Source organism: Phyllobates terribilis, unplaced genomic scaffold (assembly GCF_046119375.1).
Source record: "Phyllobates terribilis strain yellow unplaced genomic scaffold, ASM4611937v1 Scaffold_7__3_contigs__length_470593459, whole genome shotgun sequence".
NCBI lineage: Eukaryota > Metazoa > Chordata > Amphibia > Anura > Dendrobatidae > Phyllobates > Phyllobates terribilis.
In genome coordinates, this window is record NW_027362767.1 from 85739106 (window position 1) to 85761356 (window position 22251).

General features: G+C 42.7%; 1 protein-coding gene across 1 annotated transcript in view; it reads left to right on the plus strand.

The window, feature by feature from the left end:
- The window catches only part of ZNF106 (zinc finger protein 106), an 85921-nt gene that overhangs the window by 61683 nt on the left and 1987 nt on the right, over positions 1-22251 (plus strand). The window contains exons 12-21 of the mRNA XM_073638922.1: positions 640-689; positions 779-924; positions 1770-1904; positions 2666-2782; positions 13525-13716; positions 14040-14102; positions 14416-14535; positions 15298-15369; positions 19459-19530; positions 20196-20342. Coding sequence (XP_073495023.1) covers positions 640-689; positions 779-924; positions 1770-1904; positions 2666-2782; positions 13525-13716; positions 14040-14102; positions 14416-14535; positions 15298-15369; positions 19459-19530; positions 20196-20342 — 1114 coding nt within the window. The remainder of the gene's footprint in view (positions 1-639; positions 690-778; positions 925-1769; positions 1905-2665; positions 2783-13524; positions 13717-14039; positions 14103-14415; positions 14536-15297; positions 15370-19458; positions 19531-20195; positions 20343-22251) is intronic.

Consider the following 22251-nt stretch of genomic DNA (forward strand, 5'->3'; position numbering starts at 1 on the left):
TATTTCTTCTATGATGCCCAAGCAAACATTGCTCGATCGGTAAGCTAGCAGGACAACCCCTTTTAAAGAAGGCTTGTTACAAAGAGCATATGTCACCTATCCACGGTGAGTACCTGGCTATAGGTCACTCCCATAGAATTGGATGGAATGCAACACGCATATTTAAAGGGAATTTGTCAGCACGATTTCACCACTCAAACTGATATATGTCCATGTAGCTCTTGCAAAGCAAGTCCAGAGTGCTTTTACGTACAGTCCGTTCTGCCGTTACCTAGAAATGACTGTTTCAATCAATATGCAAATGAGGCTGAAGTGCTTTCGTCGCATATAAGTACTTTTCATACCTTTGTCACTCCACCTCTACTCCCCTCCCAACGCTGCCTTCTGCTTAACTGACAGCTGCTTTCCAGTGTGTCTTCAAGCAAAAAGAGCTGTCAGTCAAGCAGAAAAAGGCAATTCTAGCTTCAAAATATTTCTCTCATTTATAATGCAGGTGAAATTAAAGTATAAAATAAACAAAAATGTGTAAATACTTTGCCATGCAAAGAGATGAATATAATACAGAGTTTATCCTATATACAAAATTACATGGGTGCAAGTGTGACCTATGTTGTTTGCTACTATTTGCTATATCTGCAGAAAGGACAACTCTTACAGAGACACCAGCAGTGCAGTCAAGATCTCATCCGGTGAGTCATTTTGGAATTTGATCAATTAATTTTAGAAAAACCTTTGTTGAGGATGACTGAGTAAACTAATGGCTCAATTTGTCTGTCAGAAGTGTTGTCAGAACCCGGTGACGAGGAGCAGCCTACAGAGGGCATCTTCCTTGGGCATCAGGCGTCTGTCAGCGCCATTCAGATCTTTGATGGCACACTCTACACATGTTCTGCAGACAAGTCCGTGCGGGCATACAACCTGGTGGTGAGTGGTGTCACTGTTGTAATGGGTTAGTAGCTACTGTATTTTTCCGACTATAAGACACACTTTCTTCCCCCAAATTATGGGGGAATATTGGGGTGTGTCTTATAGAACAAATGTAGCTTACCAGGGGGGCGGAGGCAGGAGTTGGGCGATGCTGCAGGTCCTGCGCTGGAGAAGGGGATGTCCTTAGGTACGATGCCCAGGGTGGTAGGGTGGTTTGACGGTCCTCAGCGGTGCGGGCGCTCTGACAACATTTTGTGAAAGTCTGGAGCCCCCGCACTTCCATGTTCTCTATGTGGTGGACTCCAGGAAAATGGCCGCCGGATTTGGCGCCTGCACAGATTGAGATCTCGTCTACCGAGTTCAATCTCTGCGCATGCTCGGCCTGCGGCAGCCATTTTCCCGGAGTCCACCGCATAGAGAACATGGAAGTGCGGGGGCTCCGGACTTTCAAAAAATGTCAGCGGAGCCCCTGCTCCGCCGAGGACCGTCGGGCGCCCCCTCCTACCACCCTGGGACACACAGCGACGCACCTCTAGACATCCCATCCTGCAAGCGCAGGACCCGCAGCACCGACCGCAGTATCGTTGATTCCTGCCGCTGAGCAGCCCAAACTTCTAGCCTGCGATGGTACTTACGGCTTCGCCCCTCGCCGGTAAGCTGAATTTGGACTGTAAGATGGACCCCCATTTGACGCATTAATTTTTTTTTCTCCTATTTTCCTCCTGAAAATTTGGTGCGAGTCTTATGGTCCGGTGCGTCTTATAGTCAGAATAATACAGTACTAGTTTTCCTGGGCTATTGGTAAGTTATAAGCGTATTGCTACATGCTTATTGTTCTACAGACCCGGACATGTGAAGGTGTTTTTGAAGGACATACATCAAAAGTCAATTGCCTTCTTGTGACTCAGACACATGGGAAGAACGCAGTGCTGTTTTCCGGGTCTAGCGACCACACCGTCCGCTGCTATTCTATTAAGGTACTTTGTCCTGAAGTGTACAGAACTGTAAAATGTGTATTAAATGATTCTTGCCTTAATGTAGGTATGATTAATGAGGACATTCAATTATTTTTTTAACTGAGTATCTCCTCCAATTGCTACTGTCCCACTGGTGCTAGAAAAGGTTTTCTGTTCCTTCTTGTTCCCTCCGTTCCAAAGTTATACCCTGCTAATAAAGATTCATATTTCCCTTTAACTAACTGGGCGTATACCACAAACGTTCCCTGTGGCCATGTTTTGATTGGCCAGCGTCAGAGGAGAAAATGTAAATGCCCACAGAGAAGTTCCGTGCTACACGCCCAGTTGTTGAAGGGAAAATTTACACCGTGATTCCCAGGAGGTATAAATTTGGAACGGAAGGACGCAAAAGAATAAGAAAAATTGTTCCAGAATCAGTAGAGCAGCAACAATTGGAGGAGGTACTCAGATTACATAAAATAAAAAAACATTTGAAAGTCATTTTTTTTTTAATCGTAATTTGTATTAAGGAGGTATTACCTCCGGAAAATTATGGCATTTCATGATTATAATGGGAGCAGGCTCTGCTTCCAGCACTTCTGCATTTATGGCTACCTCTTCATCTCTTTCTGGAGTGAAACACCGTTACTTTTTCGTTCCTTTCCTCTCTGACATGTAACCTAGCATGATGACGACCCAAATAGATGTGATCATCCATAGTTTTGTGGCCTCATAATATTCACCTTTTACTTATGCATTATTTTACCTCCTCATGTACATAGTCCCGTGAGTGTATTGAGACATTACATTTTGGAGAACGAGTCCTGTGCCTACATGTGAGATGGAAAATCCTCTATGTGGGACTTGCCAATGGATGTGTGGTCACAGTCTCCATTAAGGTTGGTAAATTTTAAACTTTTTTCAATTTATAAATGGGTTTTACAGTGATAATACAGTAGTGTTCAAAATAATAGTAGTCCAATATGACTAACCAGATTAATCACTTTTTTTGGTATAAATTATATTACCACATGTCAAACAATTTACCAGTTGGTGCAGTAGATTCTAAGAAAACCAACAGACTCGGCACTCATGATCTCCAGGTTTTTGAGTCTGTGTATTTGAATAATTAATTGAAAGGGGGTGTGTTCAAAATAATAGCAGTGTGGAGTTCAATTAGTGAGGTCAATCATTCTGTGAAGAAACAGGTGTGAATCAGGTGGACCTTATTTAAGGGTGAAGCCAGCACATGTTGTACATGCATTTCTCCTTGAAAGCCTGAGAAATATGGATTGTTCAAGACATTGGCCAGAAGAACAGCGTACGTTGATGAAAACATTTATTGGAGAGGGTAAAATGTATAAAGAAGTGCAGACAATATTCGGCTGTTCAGCTAAAATGATCTCCAATGCTTTAAACTGAAAAGCAAAACCAGAGAGACGTAGAAGAAAACAGAAAACTACCATTCGAATAGATCAAAGAATAGCCAGAATGGCAAAGGCTTAGCCAGTAATCAGCTCCAGGATGATCAAAGACAGGCTCAAGTTACCTGTGAGGACTGTGACCGTTAGAAGACGCCTGTGTGAAGCTAATCTCTTAGCAAGAAGTCCCCGCAAAGTCCCACTGTTAAAAAAAAAAAAAAAAAAAAAAAAAAAAAAAAAGACATGTACTGAAGTGGATACAATTTGGCAAAGAACATATCAACTGGCGTAAAGAGAAATGGAGAAACATTTTGTGGACTGATAAAAGTAAAATTGTTCTTCTTGAGTACAAGAACCACAGACAGTTCATCAAGACGACCCCCAAACTCTGCATTCAAGCCACAGCACTCTCTGAAGACAGTGAAGCATGGTGGTGCCAACATCATGATATGGGCGTGTTTCTCTTACTATGGTGCCAGACTTATTTACCACGTACCAGGGATTATGGTCCAGTTTGCATATATTAAAATACTTGAAGAGGTCATGTTGCCTTACGCTGAAGAGGATATGCCCTTGAAATGGGCATTTCAACAAGACAACGAACCTAAACACACCAGTAAATGAGCAAAATCTTGGTTCCAGTCCAAAAAATTGAGGTTATGGAGAGGCCAGCCCAATCCCTGAACCTTAATCTGATAGGACACTTGTGGGGTGACATCAAAAATGCAGTTTCTGAGGCAAAACCAACAAATGCCCAAAAATTGTGGGATGTAGTCAAAGCATCATGGTCTGGAATAACAGCTGACAGGGGCCAGAAGTTGGTTGACTCTATGCAACATAGATGTGAAGCAGTTCTAAAAAGCTGTGCTTATACAACTAAATATTAGGTTAGCGATTCACAGGAATGCTAAATCCTCAAAAAGAGAGGACATATTGTAAGTTTGTAAAGACAAATGCAGACACAGCTATTTTTTAGAACAGACCAATGTTCATTTTTTGTTATTTTCTGTAAAGTAGTTAAAAAATTATATATACTTTTCTCTTCATGTTTTGAATTAGAAAACAGTGTGCAATGTTCCCAATGCATGGAAATAAAAACTAGTATAAAAGATTTTGTGCTTAACTCATGTATTTGAACACACTGCTGTTATTTTGAACACTACTGTACATAATAAAATAGTTCATTGCATTGATGGCATGTTTAGGCTTTATCACACTGGCCGCCATTCCTTGCCTGTCCGTTGTAGTTACCAGAGTGTAGTAATATTGTGAGAAAAAATACGGTTCTGCCACTATTTTGGGGGTTTTGCTTTTACAGCATTTACTGTGTGGTAAAAATGACTTGGCTACATGATCTTCCAGGTAAGTACAAGTACATCAATACCAAACTTATAAGTTTTTTCTTTCTTTTTTTTTTTTTTTTTTTCTGGTATTAGAGGTTAAATATATTCAGAATTTTGTGTACAAAAAAAAAAAGGTTGGTGTTGCGATTTTCTGTGATTGTAACTTTAATTCTTCCATCAATGAACCTGCGTGGGAACTTTGTTTTTCCCTTCCCCCATGACAGCACACCTGAGGATCCGCCCTTCAAGGACAGGAAACCATCTGAAATAAAAGGGCGGCACCTCTCCCTCGCTTCAGTTGGTTTCCTGTCCTTGATAGGAAGCCTCATGGAATATCAGGCGGCTGCCATAGGAAGAACACTTACCCAGGCCTGTCCCGGCGCTGGAAGAGCGGGCTGTAGTCCGTGGCGCCGGCCTTCAGGTGCTGGAAGAGCCGTCCGAAGGTTCCCCGGGGACCTGTCGCACGTGCTGGCGCAGGCGGTGCAGAGGTCCTGGACTTCCGGACACCGCCACGCCACCCTCCCCCGGCCGCCCATGTGACTGGTCACGTGCCTCTGACGTCGCGGTGCGATGCACGCTGGGTAGGGGCGTGCCCTGATGATGTTGCGGGCGGCGCCGTAAAAAAGATGGCAGCGCCCTGCATAATGCCGGCCTGCATCACGAAAGCGCTGGCGACGGTTGCAGGAGGTGGATGGCGGTTAGGGGGAGGGGTTTGGATACCGGACGGAGACCGCAGGGACCAGCAGGTGGTGACCTCATCCAGTCTCCCATAAAAGGGAGCACCTGAGGTCAGGAGGTTGCTCATCAACATGTCTGACATGGAGCAACAGCAGCTGTCGCCACAGCCACAGTCGCTACCGCCTGCATCGCCATCTTCATCTGCTCGCCGGTCCAGAGGGTCCAGTAGGAGGAGCAGTGGTGGTCCGAGTCAGAGGGGTAAAGCATCTCAGGACTCCTCGGTCTCCAGGAAGGATGCGTCGCGTATCCTGAAAAAAACTCCAATTCCGGTATCTGCAATGGCGGGGTGAGTGATCTTCGTGAATGTCACTATATATATATTGCTAACGGGTCCAACTGTGTGTTTAAATCACCAGGAGGAACCCAGGAAGGCAACCGCCAAGAAGCAGAACAGAGAATGCGCTATTTGCAAGTGCCCTCTAGCGATAGACTGGCAGAAGGAGCTCTGCTCGGACTGCGTTCAAAAAACCATATGTGAGGGAACCCCGGATTTTGCAGCTAGCCTCAGATCTGTCATTAGATCGGAGGTAGAGGGCTCCCTTAAAGCACTCCTGAAGAAAAGGAAAAAAATAATTTCTGATCTTTCCCCTGACTCTGGTTCCTCTGTGTTGTCGAAGGGACAGGGCCATAGTGGGTCCTCATCCTCACCCTCCTCCTCTTCAGACAGCGATAGGGAGGGGAGACCGTGTTTTCCAGTAGAAGACACAGACAAATTGGTGAAGGCCGTCAGGACCACTATGGGGTTGAAAGAAGATAAGCCCATTAAGTCCCTAGAGGATATCATGTTTGCGGGGTTGGAGGAAAAGAAAAAACGTACCTTCCCAGTGAATGCTAGAGTCCAGGCTCTCATTAATAGAGAATGGAAGAAGCCTGAGAAAGTGGGGGCCTTGCCTTCATCTTCAAAGAGAAGGTATCCCTTTGATCTAAAAGACTCGGAGGTCTGGGACAAGGTGCCAAGAATCGACGCGGCAGTCTCTAGGTCTTCAAAAAGATCAGCACTTCCTCTTGAGGATTCGGGGGTGCTTAGAGACCCCTTAGACAAGAAGGCGGATTCCTTTTTAAAACATGCCTGGGAATCCGCAGTAGGGGGTGTTAAGCTGGCCATTGCTGGAACATGTACAGCTCGTTCCCTTATGGTATGGTTGCGGCAGCTGGAAGATCAGCTAAAAAATAAAAAGACCTCAAGGGAGAAAATATGAAACAGTCTCCCCCTGCTACATGGTGCAGCTGCCTTCCTAGCAGATACCTCCGCTGACTCAGTGAAACTGGCAGCTAGGTCGGCTGGGTTATCGAACGCAGCTAGACGAGCTCTGTGGCTTAAAGGATGCCCTGGGGACTTGCAATCAAAAGCTAGACTGTGCTCTATCCCCTGTGACGGCCAATTTCTTTTTGGAAAAAAATTGGACGAGGTCCTTGAAAGAGCAAGTGACAGAAAGGGTAGATTCCCTGGGGTTTCGGCGGATGCCAGGAAAACCTATTTTCGGAGGGGAAAATTTAGTAGAGGTCGCCCCCCGGGAGAAAAAAGGAAATGGGACTTTAAGAACAGAAAAGAGTCTGGTTACATGTTCAGCGGTTCCTCCGCTGCCCCCAAGAAACCTCCACAATGACGCCAGGCCACAGGTGGGAGGAAGACTGTCCTTTTTTCTTCGTGCCTGGGAAAAAATTTCCTCCAGTCCCTGGGTCCTCGACATAGTGAGGGAAGGACTAAGGATTCAATTCCTTCAACGGCCAGGCGGTTAGTTTTTGATAACTCCGGTGAGAAAATCCCCAGAAGAACAGCGGGCCCTGGAATCGGAGATTTTGAGCCTAGTGGACAAGCAGGTACTATGCGAGGTGCTGGACAGTCAAAAAGGAAGGGGATTTTATTCCCCTCTCTTTTTGATAAGAAAACCGGACGGGTCGTTCAGGACTATTATAAATTTAAAGGGCCTCAACCGGTTTGTCAGCAACAGTACGTTCAAAATGGAGTCAATAAACTCTACAAGTGGGACACGCCGGTACAAGATATCATCACGACCGATGCAAGCAACTCGGGGTGGGGCGCTCACCTGAAAGATCATATGATTCAAGGCCCTTGGTCGTTCTGGGAAAAAAGGGGTCGTCAAATTTAAGAGAGCTATGGGCGGTGAGGAATGCTTTAGAAGGCTTCCTCCCTCTACTCCAGGGTCGCCATGTCTGGGTTATGTCGAACAACAGAACCACTGTGGCCTACATAAACCACCAGGGGGGAACAAGATCTTATTCTCTTCTGGAGGCAGTAAGCTGGCTTTTTCAAGTAGCAGAAAAAAATCTCTCTCACAGCGCTACACATACGGGGCATAGACAACACGAAAGCAGACTTTCTAAGCCGCAACAAGTTGAGGCAAGGGGAATGGGCCCTGAACCCCACTGTGTTCCATCAGATAGTACAGCTGTGGGGTCTACCAGAGATAGATCTGTTCGTCGACAAAGACAACAGGAAGGTGGAGAAATTCTGCTCTCTAGACACAAGGGGGAACCCTTGGGCAATAGATGCTCTCCAAATTTCCTGGAGCTTCAAGCTGGCCTATGCATTTCCACCAATAGCCATGATACCTTTAGTGGTGAGAAAGATCAGGAAGGATCAAGCGAGAGTGATACTCATAGCCCCCTTCTGGCCAAAAAGACCATGGTTCTCCCTGTTGAGGATGATGTCACAGTCAGACCCATGGATCCTACCGGAAACCCCGGACCTTCTAGCTCAGGGACCAGTATTCCATTCTCAAGTGAAGGGTTTCCACTTAGCAGCATGGAATTTGAGAGGGCAATATTGAGGAGCAAAGGGTTTTCATCAGGGTTAGTGTCTACCCTGTTAAAAAGTAGGAAACCTATAACCACCAAGATCTATGGTAGAACTTGGAGGAAGTTTTTGCAGTTCCTGGGGAAACCGTTAAGCCAAAAACCACCAATTAATTCAATACTGGAGTTTTTACAGAAGGGGTTTGAGTTTGGCCTAGCTACCAGTACACTTAAGGTCCAGGTTTCTGCCTTAGGTGCGTTATATAACCATAACCTCGCAGCAAATAAATGGGTTACAAGATTCATTAAATCTTGCGGTAGATCTAGGCCAGTCTCAATTCCCAAAGTTCCTCCATGGGACCTAAATTTAGTACTTGACGCACTAACCATGGAGCCCTTTGAACCAGTTCAGGGCTTGTCAGCAAAATATATAACGCTCAAAACTATTATTTTGGTAGCTCTAACATCAGCCCGTAGGGTAAGTGATCTACAGGCCCTGTCCATAAATCCTCCATATACGCAAATATTTGAGGATAGAATAGTTCTGAGACCTGATCCAGCCTACCTTCCTAAGGTTGCACTAAAATTTCATAGATCTCAGGAGATTGTTCTGCCCTCCTTTTGTAACAGCCCAAAGAACTCAAGGGAACAAAAGTTTCATAATCTTGATGTCAGAAGGGCTATGTTGCAATACATGGAAGTCACTAGCCAGTGGAGGCGTAGTCAGTCCTTGTTCGTAGCCTTCCAGGGGAGTAGGAAGGGGTATGGGGTAACAAAAGCAACAATAGCCAGATGGATTAGGGAGGCCATTTGTTTAGCTTACTCTTCAAGTAACACCCCGATTCCTGACGGCATCAAGGCTCACTCCACCAGGACTGTGGCTACCTCCTGGGCAGAGAAAGCAGAGGTATCGATAGATCAAATCTGTAAGGCCGCTACTTGGTCGTCACCATCTACCTTTTTCAAACACTACCGTTTGGATCTATCCTGCCTGTCTGACTTGACCTTTGGTAGAAGGGTGCTACAGGCGGTGGTCCCTCCCTAAGGTGTTTCTTTCTCCAAAATTCTCTCAGGTGTGCTGTCATGGGGGAAGGGAAAACACCAAGGTTACTTACCAGTAGCCGTTTTTTCCAGAGCCCATGACAGCACCCGTATATTCCCCTCCCTTTTCTCTCACCCTTGGGTGTGCACGTGTGTTGGGTGCTATGTGATATGGTGTTGGATTTTGTTTATAACTCCTGTTTTACGGAGGTCCTCTCAATGCTCTGTAACCAACTGAAGCGAGGGAGAGGTGCCGCCCTTTTATTTCAGATGGTTTCCTGTCCTTGAAGGGCGGATCCTCAGGTGTGCTGTCATAGGCTCTGGAAAAACCGGCTACCGGTAAGTAACCTTGGTGTTTTTGCGTGCTGAGGTGACGTTTTTATTGATATAATTTTGGGGCTCATATGATGTTTTAATAGCTTTTTATTGCATTTTTAAGTGCTACAAGGATTAAATTGCTGATTCGGGCATTGCGATATATATATATATTTTTTTTGCCATTTTGGCATTTACGGATCTGATAAATATTTTCATATTTTATTATTTGGGCAAATTCACACTCTACAACTCAAATTATGATATATTATTATTTTTTTTTTTAGATTTTGCAATTTGTTGGGGGAAAAGATTTAAACACATGTATTTAATTAGTCTCTTTAGGGTATTTGAACCTGTGATCACTTAATTGTCTATAAAGTACAATGCAATACTATAGTATTACAGTGTAATGTAAAAATACTGGTCTTTTATGAAACTCAGCCATAGCAATTATTAGCATGGTAGCCACTGCAACCTGCAGTTACGTTGCCAATTGTGATGGGGTGGGGAGGGATGCGGTGATGGGCTCTGAGCTGACAGCTGCCATGTTGGAGGCCTTTTAAATGCTAATGTTACTATCTGGTGCTGGCTGTGTAATTTAACATCAATAATTGGATATAAATATATAGAGAATGGCTCTTCCAATTAGTCCATAAATCACCACATCTACACTACATAATGTGCAGACAAACAAGAGATCCATTAGTATATGAGCATAATTTTATTAATCAATTAAAATCATGACAAACCAGACCAAGTAATACACATAACATATAATTAAAAAAACAGAGTGCCCAGTATAAGGGGAATAGCTCCTGCCCAAAATATAACAATTATGTATCATCAAATAGGCTCAGAAATTGATTAACCTAGTTAGTAATAATTATCATAGTATTTTAATGAAGCAGTCATATCTGCAAGAAATCTATAAAACTTGGCTATACATGCATATAAAGTGTATAAATTAATGAGGGGACACAAACCCCTTCCTAAGATCAAGTAATTCCCAATACATAAGAAAAGCCAAATACATTATAATTTAATTTATGCAGAGTATATTTGCGATCTAAAACAGCATGATTTTAATTATTTTTACAGATCAACATGATATATAAATATAGAAGGAGATGTAATCATGATTCACATAGAATAAGTCATGTACCTGATCCAGGTTATTCCAGTAAGTGAGCCGTAGTATAAAATGCTCAAAGGTCCGGGCAGGATGCTGTCCCCCTTCACCCCGACGCGCGTTTCGCCTGCTTGCTTCTTCCGGGGGCGTGTCGGGATGAGGGGAGGATGTCATTTTTAAATAGTGTATTAGCCTATCAAAATGCCCACAGCGGACAAGGGGAGGAACAAACACCGGACCTCATCGGCGCATGACGCGTCCGCTCTTCCTCCAGAGTAACTAAGGCTTCCGGCGGATGCGCTCATTGACCCGCATGCTGGAACGCATGCTGTCAAAATCGAGCGCCCACGGAAGCCAACGGGGATAGAGAAAGACGCGCATGCGCACAGTCCGGCAAAGAGGGGAAGTAACCATGATGAATTTCTACAGGATGAGTTCAGTGGTGTATGGAGGAATATAAACTATAGCAATAATGAGCTGGTTTCAATATGAATAAAATATGATAGCATTATTACCCATTATATTGATGAAATACATAATTGAATAAATATAAAAATAAATGTGAAAAAAAACCATATATAATGAATAAATAATACTAGTGGTTTCAAAAAATAATCCACTAAGTCTGAGATTGTCTCACACAGCCCCCCATTACCTGCAACAATTGGGCGTCCTGGTGGATCTGTGGGATTTTTGTGCAATTTCGGAATCAAATAGAATGTAGGTAATCTCGGATGAAAGTCTCGAATGTTATCAAGTAATTTCTTGGTAATGATACCATCTTCAAAAGCTTTCTCCAAGATAACAATCAATTTGCTCTGGAATGAAGTCAAAGGATTAAAAGTAAGCTTACGATAGCATCTGGTATCGCCCAACAGTTTTTGTGCCTGTCTTTCATACATTTCTCTCGGCCACAGGACTAAATTACCTCCTTTATCTGCTTGTTTGTAAATAATGTCATCCCAAGATTTCAATTCCTGTAATGCCATATGTTCTTTTTTATTCAAATTGAACTGTCTTTTGTGATTCTCTGCCAAAAATTCAATTTCTGATGTAATAACTTTAGTAAATACCTCAATAGCTGGGCAAAGACTTAGAGCAGGGAATTTTTTGGATTTATAGAAAAGGTGATTAGGAATTGCACTACACATTTTAATCATTTTCTCACATGAGTTATATTGATTGTACCCAGACATATATTGATGGAATCATATATTAAGCACTTTTATTACTTCACGCACATTCCATTTTGCACATTCCTATGCACTATGCACTTTTATATATGAGTCACATGAAATGCACCCATACATACTTTAATGGGGTTTTCCCCTTTATCTGTAGATAAGATGCATTTTTTATATATATAAAGTGCCTTATTATATTATGAATTAATTCATGGTGAATCTTTTTTGCACCTTCAATATGCACTATGCACTTTTTTTAGGTCATGATAAAAATTGGTGTCGCTTCCTTCAACACATCAATATGCATTATGCACTTTTTTGCATTTTACATGGATATATATGTGCCTTTTATTTATTGGTATGTGTATATGTATATATGCATTAGGAAATTTTAATAATTGTTTTATATATTTTTATTTTTTACATGTACACTATATTACATCCCATTCATTTTTTATTTATTCATTATTCGTTATATATGTTTTTTTTTCACATTTATTTTTATATTTATTAAATTATGTATTTCATCAATATAATGAGTAATAATGCTATCATATTTTATTCATATTGAAACCAGCTCATTATTGCTATAGTTTATATTCCTCCATACACCACTGAACTCATCCTGTAGAAATTCATCATTGTTACTTCCCCTCTTCGCTGGACAGTGCGCATGCGCGTATTTCTCTATCCCCGTTGGCTTCCGTGGGCGCTCGATTTTGACAGCATGCGTTCCAACATGCGGGTCAATGAGCGCATCCGCCGGAAGCCTTAGTTACTCTGGAGGAAGAGCGGACGCGTCATGCGCCGATTATGTCCGGTGTTTGTTCCTCCCCTTGTCCGCAGTGGACATTTTGATAGGCTAATACACTATTTAAAAATGACGTCCTCCCCTCATCCCGACACGCCCCCGAAAGAAGCAAGCGGGCGAAACGCGCGTCGGGGTGAAGGGGTGACAGTGTCCTGCCCGGACCTTTGAGTATTTTATACTACGGCTCACTTACTGGCATAACCTGGATCAGGTACATGACTTATTCTATGTGAATCATGATTACATCTCCTTCTATATTTATATACCATGTTGATCTGTAAAAATAATTAAAATCATGCTGTTTTAGATCGCAAATATACTCTGCATAAATTAAATTATAATATATTTGGCTTTTCTTATGTATTGGGAATTACTTGATCTTAGGAAGGGGTTTGTGTCCCCTCATTAATTTATACACTTTATATGCATGTATAGCCATGTTTTATAGATTTCTTGCAGATATGACAGCTTCATTAAAATACTATGATAATTATTACTAACTAGGTTAATCAATTTTTGAGCCTATTTGATGATACATAATTGTTATATTTTGGGCAGGAGCTATTCCCCTTATACTGGGCACTCTGTTTTTTAATTATATGTTAGGTGTATTACTTGGTCTGGTTTGTCATGATTTTAATTGATTGATTAATCAAATTATGCTCATATACTAATGGATCTCTTTTGTTTTTCTGCACATTATGTAGTGCTGGCTGTGTAATGTAGCCAGCTCCTGCACAATACGGAGTGGTCTCAGGCTCTGTGTCCGCTTCACACATTGATGGCACATGGTGTCATACATGTGCGTTGGCTGACACTAAAGAGTTAATTCTAGTCATTGTTTTATATAGTTTACATTATCACCACACCTGAATTTTCCCTTTTATTGTCTTATTAAGAACAACAAGCAGATTGATTCATTTGAGTGTCATGGTCCCCGGGCTGTCAGCTGCATGGCAACATCTCAAGAAGGGTCTCGAAGATTACTCCTCGTGGGCTCCTATGATTGTACAATCAGTGTTCGAGACGCCCGTAATGGTCTCCTGCTTCGCACTTTAGAGGGTCACACCAAAACTGTCCTCTGCATGAAGGTGAGATGAGCACTAGTGGAGTTTTTTTATTTATTTTTTTGCTACAAGGTGATTATTGAAATGACTAAAAAATAATTCACCTAGTGAAAAAGTATCAGCGTGATACTTTCCCGCATAGAGTAAGCACAATTTCCTGCTTTCATAATGTCATTTTTCACCAGAATAGTCAATTTGAGGGTTATGGCGATAGTCAAAGTAATTCTAATACTTTACGGTGGTAAGTCATTACCTGGTTCAGTCCTAGGAAGCCTTGGAAGAAATCTAAGATTTAGGACTTGGGTCACCTTCTAAGCAAATGTACTTAATTTTCTTTTCTTTTACAGGTTGTCAACGACTTAGTGTTCAGTGGTTCAAGCGATCAATCTGTCCATGCCCATAACATTCATGTAAGTGTATGAAAGTCAATGAAGTCGTCATTTATTCTTGTGGTTCTGTTACAAGCAGACAAAGAATTTTAGTTTAAGGCCCATATTCCCTTCATATATTTTATCTGCCAAAATTTGGAGCATAACCCAGGTCCCCATTTTACCTTTTCCCCCACCCTCTCTTTGCGGTAATTCGGTCTTCCTTATATCCATGTCACATGAGCTACAAATATCACAAAGTAAAAGCAGAAATGTTTGGTACAAATCGCTTATCTGGCATCAGGCTTTTCTTCTGAACTTTATTACACTTTTTTACATGCACTTTTCTTTATAGACTGGGAAACTGGTGCGAATTTACAAAGGACACAATCATTCTGTTACCGTAGTTAATATCTTGGGAAAAGTCATGGTGACTGCCAGCTTGGATAAATTTGTCCGTATTTATGAGTTAGAGGTAAGGTTTTGTTCTTCTTTTTGGTCTGCAATGGTTTGAGCTTTTCTTGGTCGCTTCATGAGGGACACAGGAACCATGGTGGTTAGTTTGTTGCCCCTGGAAGCTGACACCAGCAGACTTTACCTCGCCTGCTAGCACAAAGCCTCCTCAGTTTATCTTAGTGTCATTCAGAGGCAGACATGGATCTGAGTCTGTTAGGTTTTTGTTAGCCCCACACCAGGGAAAGGTTTAGGACATCCCATGGTTCCTGTGTCCTCCAATGAAGCTACTAAGAAATTAAGATTTTTGGTACTCACCATAAAATCTCTTTCACATTGTCTTCATCATTACGGGACCTAGCACCCACTTTTGGTTGCCCATTTGGGCTTTCATTTAAGTTATATTTTCTGTCTGGGTGGCTTATACTTTTTGCTTTCATGTTTTTTGTTTTTTTGCTTCTCATACCACTTTCTCAGTGGTGGGGCTAACAAAAACCTAACTAAGACTCACGTCTATGTCTGCCTACGAATGACACTAAGCTAAACTGAGGAGGCTTTGTGCTAGCAGGCGAAGTATAGTCTGCTGAGGAGGAGGCAACTTTTTTTGTTAAAATGTACTGTTAGTATCGGCCTCCAGGTGGCAGCAGACTAACTCCATGGTTCCGGCATCCCCCAAGCAAGAGTATGAGAAAAAGAGAGAGACTTTAAGAGGAGTTCCAAAAACCTTAATTTTATAAAAGTTTTAAGACTGACGCAGTTTGATAGTTTTTCTCATTATCTCTAGTCACACGACCGCTTACAAGTCTATGGAGGACATTCGGATATGATAATGTGTATGGCAATTTACAAAAGCATGGTAAGAATAAATACAGGGAACTAAACATGAAACTGTGCTGCTTGTGACTTTACATGACAAAGAAAAGACAAGATTCCACTGCAGCAAAAAAAAAAAAATCACCGTGCTCGATTACTTGGTGAATTGGGGAGGTGTTTTTACTGGTGATGTTTGCTGTTCATTAATAGGTCTTTCCCTGTCTTCTTTAACCTCTTCACATCGCAGCCAGTTTTTGGGGGGTTTTTGGATTCATTTTTAATGATATAACCATATGTAGTCTTTTTTTTTTTTTTTTCGTGATGAGGTATATTTTATAATGCCACTTTTTAACCTGACCGATGACCATGCGCCATAATTTATGCCACGTGGTCCTGGGTTTTACTCTTGTGCCATTGTAGATTATCAATACAAGGATTAAAGATTTTATTCCTGCCAGCCGGGGATCCTGGGGGAAAACAAGTAGTACATTGCCACATCTGTCTTCTCCTTTGCCATTTACATAGCACTCAGTGGGCGATATAGTGAAAGGAAGCATTGCCTGTTCCAATGCTTCTTTTGGATGAGTGTCTGCCTGGCGTAGCAGAGCTGTTATGTCATAGCAGACCCAGATCAACTGTCAGTGATTTTATTTCAGTGACGTGTACTGCTTTTCGATGTAACTTGGGCTGCTATGGGTACCCAAGTTACAGTGGAAAGAATGCACAACAAAGTGAAAAAACTTCTGATCCCCAAAATCTTTTAGGGTTTCTTGTGGGATAAATTAAGTAGTGTTAAATATATATTTATACCGTATTTTTCGGACTATAAGACCATTAGACACACCCCAGGTTTAGACAGCTGAAAATAGGAAAAACGTTTTTTTCCTATTAATTAAAGGGAATCTGTTGCCCCCCTGACGCCCCTTTTAAAAGTATGTATATGTGTGTCTATATATACATATGTGTATACATATGTGTGTGTGGATATATACACTGCTCAAAAAAATAAAGGGAACACTTAAACAACAGAATATAACTCCAAGTAAATCAAACTTCTGTGAAATCAAACTGTCCACTTAGGAAGCAACACTGATTGACAATCAATTTCACATGCTGTTGTGCAAATGGAATAGACAATAGATGGAAATTATTGGCAATTATAAAGACACCCTCAATAGAGGAGTGGTTCTGCAGGTGGGGACCACAGACCACATCTCAGTACCAATGCTTTCTGGCTGATGTTTTGGTCACTTTTGAATGTTGATTGTGCTTTCACAATTGTGGTAGCATGAGACGGACTCTACAACCCACAGAAGTTGCTCAGGTAGTGCAGCTCATCCAGGATGGCACATCAATGTGAGCTGTGGCAAGAAGGTTTGCTGTGTCTGTCAGCGTAGTGTCCAGAGGCTGGAGGCGCTACCAGGAGACAGGCCAGTACACCAGGAGACGTGGAGGGGGCCGTAGGAGGGCAACAACCCAGCAGCAGGACCGCTATCTCCGCCTTCGTGCAAGGAGGAACAGGAGGAGCACTGCCAGAGCCGTGCAAAATGACCTCCAGCAGGCCACAAATGTGCATGTGTCTGCACAAACGGTTAGAAACCGACTCCATGAGGGTGGTATGAGGGCCCGACATCCACAGATGGGGGTCGTGCTCACAGCCCAACACCGTGCAGGACCCTTGGCATTTGCCACAGAACACCAGGATTGGCAAAGTCGCCACTGGTGCCCTGTGCTCTTCATAGATGAAAGCAGGTTCACACTGAGCACATGTGACAGAGTCTGGAGATGCCGTGGAGAGCGATCTGCTGCCTGCAACATCCTTCAGCATGACCGGTTTGGCAGTGGGTCAGTAATGGTGTGGGGTTGCATTTCTTTGGAGGGCCGCACAGCCCTCCATGTGTTCGCCAGAGGTAGCCTGACTGCCATTAGGTACTGAGATGAGATCCTCAGACCCCTTGTGAGACCATATGCTGGTGCGGTTGGCCCTGGGTTCCTCCTAATGCAGGACAATGCCAGACCTCATGTGGCTGGAGTGTGTCAGCAGTTCCTGCAAGATGAAGGCATTGAAGCTATGGACTGGCCCGCCCGTTCCCCAGACCTGAATCCGATTGAGCACATCTGGGACATCATGTCTCGCTCCATCCACCAACGTCACATTGCACCACAGACTGTCCAGGAGTTGGCGGATGCTTTAGTCCAGGTCTGGGAGGAGATCCCACAGGAGACCATCCGCAACCTCATCAGGAGCATGCCCAGGCGTTGTAGGGAGGTCATACAGGCACGTGGAGGCCACACACAATACTACAGCCTCATCAGGAGCATGCCCAGGCGTTGTAGGGAGGTCATACAGGCACGTGGAGGCCACACACAATACTGAGCCTCATTTTGACTTGTTTTAAGGACATTACATCAAAGTTGGATCAGCCTGTAGTGTGTTTTTCCACTTTAATATTGGGGGTGACTCCATATCCAGGCCTCCATTGGTTAATAAATGTGATTTCCATTGATGATTTTTGTGTGATTTTGTTGTCAGCACATTCAACTTTGTACAGAACAAAGTATTCAATGAGAATATTTCATTCATTCAGATCTAGGATGTGTTATTTGAGGGTTCCCTTTATTTTTTTGAGCAGTGTATATCCCTACCAGGAAATGATGCGTACATTGTTCTGTGTATGATGGGCAAAACCCTTAATATTTATTCTAGTTTGTCCTTCAGCATAAGCTGACATATGGGATGTGTAAATGGAGGGGGCAACTTTTTTTTTTTTTTTTTTTTTTTAATTTTAAGCGTTAAAAAGAAAATGCAGCGAGACTGAAGAGACCAAAAAGTTGATGGTTTATTATGTGTGTGGATTTGGGGTAACATTTTTCATGTCTGTATATACCGTATATATATGTACACACCCATATATACACTCCCTGACAGAAGTTATGTTGCTTATCCATGTTTTGTAAATAAAACCTTATAACCTGACGTTAAATTCATCCATTGGTTTTAGAAATTACTCTTTTGAAAGCTGAACCCCTCCCAAATTTGGTTTAGGTTAAGAAAATAAATTTGGCATCAATGCTGAAATATTGATCATTTAATGAACACAGAATGGTCAGATTTTGGCACAGAAAGTAATGTGATATTCAAACAAATAATTATCTTAAAATACAAATATATGTTGCATAACATTGGTGAATGAAGTTGTGGTGCTATTAGAGTCATATTTAATATTTTGTGTGACTTCCATGAGCTTGAAGGACTGCATCCATGCGGTTCAACAATGATTCATACAATTTATTAATGAAGTCATCAGGAATAGCAGAGACTGCCGTCTTACATATTAAATGTTGCATAGTAATAACTGAACAAAAACATATTCACGTGACCATAATAATCTGAATTAATTCACCAGTTTATTTAGTATGAAATTTGACCAGTAAAAAAATAGCTCTTTTCCATATTTGTGTTGCAAAAAAAATAATTATACTAATTACACAGTAATTTACACGAACACCCAAAAAAAAATACATTTTGTGCCGTATAAAAAAAAAAACGGGTCTCCAAACATTTATATTGGCATCTCTGAACAGAGTGATGCAAGTGTGAACATGTACAAGCTGCTGTGGCTGTATTATTATATACAAACCAAGGAGTGCAGCAACACACTGCATTAAAGAACGCTACGCCATCAGAAAACGCTACGTCTTGTCGTGTCTGGTGGGCACACACAAATGCCAGTCTGTGCATGAAGTACATTTTATAAGTATATTCTATGTAGCAGTAAGACAGTTTGATTCTCATATTCAGTGTTTGCATATATCTTGGTGGATACATTGTACTGCTGTGCTCTTTGGTTTGCATAAATCTTTGTCCGTGAAAAAATCTAAAAGTTATGGCAAATAATTGGCTGTTCGTTAATGCCATTACAGGCCTGGTAATTAGAGAGTTAATTTATCATTTAATGTACTGAAAAAAAAAATTCCTTATGAGTTTTCAGTATCAAGTAATGTTCAAACATTGGCAGCATGAAAATATATTTGCACCGATACTGTAAGCAATATATCTGTTAATTTCCATTTTTGTCCACTGAACCACATACAAATGATTTGAGACGGCCTCGTCACCTCTGTCTTGTAGATCTACACCGGCTGCTATGACGGAAGTGTCCAAGCCGTGCGTCTGAACCTGATGCAGAATTATCGCTGCTGGGTAAGAATAATGTTGAATTTGTTTAAAGACTTTCTATATTTAAAGAGGTTGTCCACTATTTTTACATTGATGATCTATCCTTAGAATAGGTCATCCATGTCTGATCAGCCGGGGTCCGACACCCGGCATCCCCAGCTGTTATCGGTAGCCGCCGGCCGGAAGTACTCACTTGCAGAGCTGGCCATTTTCTGATAGTGGCCTCCGCAAGTTACTACGCATCTGCCTCCTATTTTTTTTGAATAGGGGGCGGATGTGTAGTACCAAGCCTCGGCCACTACCGGAAGACGGCCAGCTCCACAAGGGAGTACTTGTGGCCACCGACACAGATAACTGCTGATCATGGGGCTGCTGGGTGTCGGACCCCTGTTGATCAGGCATTGATGATCAACACGAATTCAAGTCAGAACGGACTAAATAAGTTATTTAAAAGTTTTCCAGCAGGATAACAGTCTGGCTGTTTTATTACCAGACTATTGGTTAGATCTGGAAATGCTTATTAAGGTTCCCAATTGTACAATAACTATTACATGTTGGTGCCATACTTATACTGTGATTATGAGAATTATTTGCAGCTATACTGAGAAATCCGTAAACTCTATATACCTGTATTCTACGTGGTTTATCATTAAGAAACTGAAGTATTTGCTGACTTTCTTTTCTGGTAGTGGCACGGATGCTCGCTGATTTTTGGTGTCGCTGAACATCTTAAACACCACCTACTAACAGATCACACAAATCCAAACTTCCAGACTCTGAAGTGCAGGTGGAAAAACTGTGATGCTTTCTTCACAGGCCGGCGAGGATCCAAACAGGTATTTGTCTAAAGATAATAGAGTTCAGCGACCCTCCATCTAACATAGTAATTGCGGCTATTAGAGATGAGCAAGATCTGCAGGACACTGGTCCAGTATCCATGTCACTACTCTAAAGAATTCTTTTCAGAACCCTGAGTACCTCTGGCGTATACAAGGCCTTGTGATGTCGTGGGGGTTTGTAAACACCGTTGGTGCCCCAGGATGCCCGTATTCAGTGCCGGCCTAGGAAGTTTGTATGACCTGTACCGACTTGCATGCCAGACCAAGGTCCTGTGAAACTTTTGACTCCACTCTAGTGGCTATACCTTTCTAATGTTTAGTCATTATACCTTGTATCATCCGCTCAGCTGCTGCTGCTTCCGTCTGCCGGATCAGTGCTGTTTCTTCATGTCCAAAATTCAGCAGCGGCTCCACCCCACCTCCCCCTTTTTTATTTTCTGTTTCTGGACACCCAGTACTTTAAATAGATTATCAAAATTGGCGGCTTGTGTCCTATCCACAGGGTATGTGATAGCTTGCCAATTTCTGGGACCCCCATCAATCCTGAGAACAGGACACTAAAATGCCCTTTAGACTTGAGCCACTTCTCCAGTCATTATCTATTGGACTGCCAGCGATATCTGAGCGCTGTACTCTGCTTTCTCTGGAAGTCCCGTAGACATTTAATGGAGCATTTTAGAACACCATTCTTGGGAATCGAGCAGGGCTCCCAGCAGTTTGTCTCCAGCAATCGGAAACTAACTATCCTGTGATAGGTGGTAACTAGCCAAGTTGGGGCACCTTGCATGAGTGGAGTCTATTAGCACAACATGACTGTTCAAACCAAGCACAGGCACCTCATTTACCATCCAAACTACATTTATCTGTGCTTTTTTTTTTGATTCACAGCTCTGACTTCATATTAGCCAGAGAAGGACACAAGGATTGATGATAAACAAGTATAAAAATGCTCTATCACAGCAAGGGTGCACTGAGCGCCTGTGCTTAGTTTGAACAGTCATTTTGCTCTTACAGACTGCTTTTAAAGGGAATCTGTCAGCCCCTGGGACTTTTCAGACCTCTAATATGGGCATACAGGTTATAGAAATTCTGAATCTATACTTACCTGTATGGCCCATAGTAGAGGTCTATGGCTATGAAATTGCTTTTTATTTCTTGTGGCTTGCGATGTGTTCCCGTCCGGGAACGGGAAGAAATCCTGCCAACTTGTTTAATTAAAATATTTATCCCCTTGTATCCTTGTAGAGCAGGTAACTTGTGCGCAGGCTCCGGCGAGTCACTCTGACTTCCCGGCGCCTGCGCACTACATGGCTGCTCTATACTTGTACACAGACGGGCAGTGAAATGCGCCTCGCGGAAAAAGCTGAAGTGTGCAGGCGCAGGATCTGGCTATGGGAACTGCACGTCACAGGGCACTGTCATGTGCAGGGGAGGGGAGAAATATTTTAATTAACCAAGTAGGCGGGATTTCTTCCCGTCCCCGGACGGGAACACATCGTAAGCCACAAGAAATAAAAAGCAATTTCTCAGCCACAAGACCTCTGGTATGGGCCATACAGGTATGTATAGATTCACTTTTCTATCACCTGTATGTCCATACTAGAGGTCTGAAAAGTCACAGGGGGATGATAGATTCCTTTTAAAGAGGGATGGGCAGACTGGTGGAAGTTCGTGTTCTAGTACCTGACCCAAACTTTCGAGAAATCCCTCTCCGTCTCCCTAGGGAGGACACTGCCCCCGGAGGACACTGCCCCCGGAGGACACTGCCCCCGGAGGACACTGCCCCCGGAGGACACTGCCCCCGGAGGACACTGCCCCCGGAGGACACTGCCCCCGGAGGACACTGCCCCCGGAGGACACTGCCCCCGGAGGACACTGCCCCCGGAGGACACTGCCCCCGGAGGAC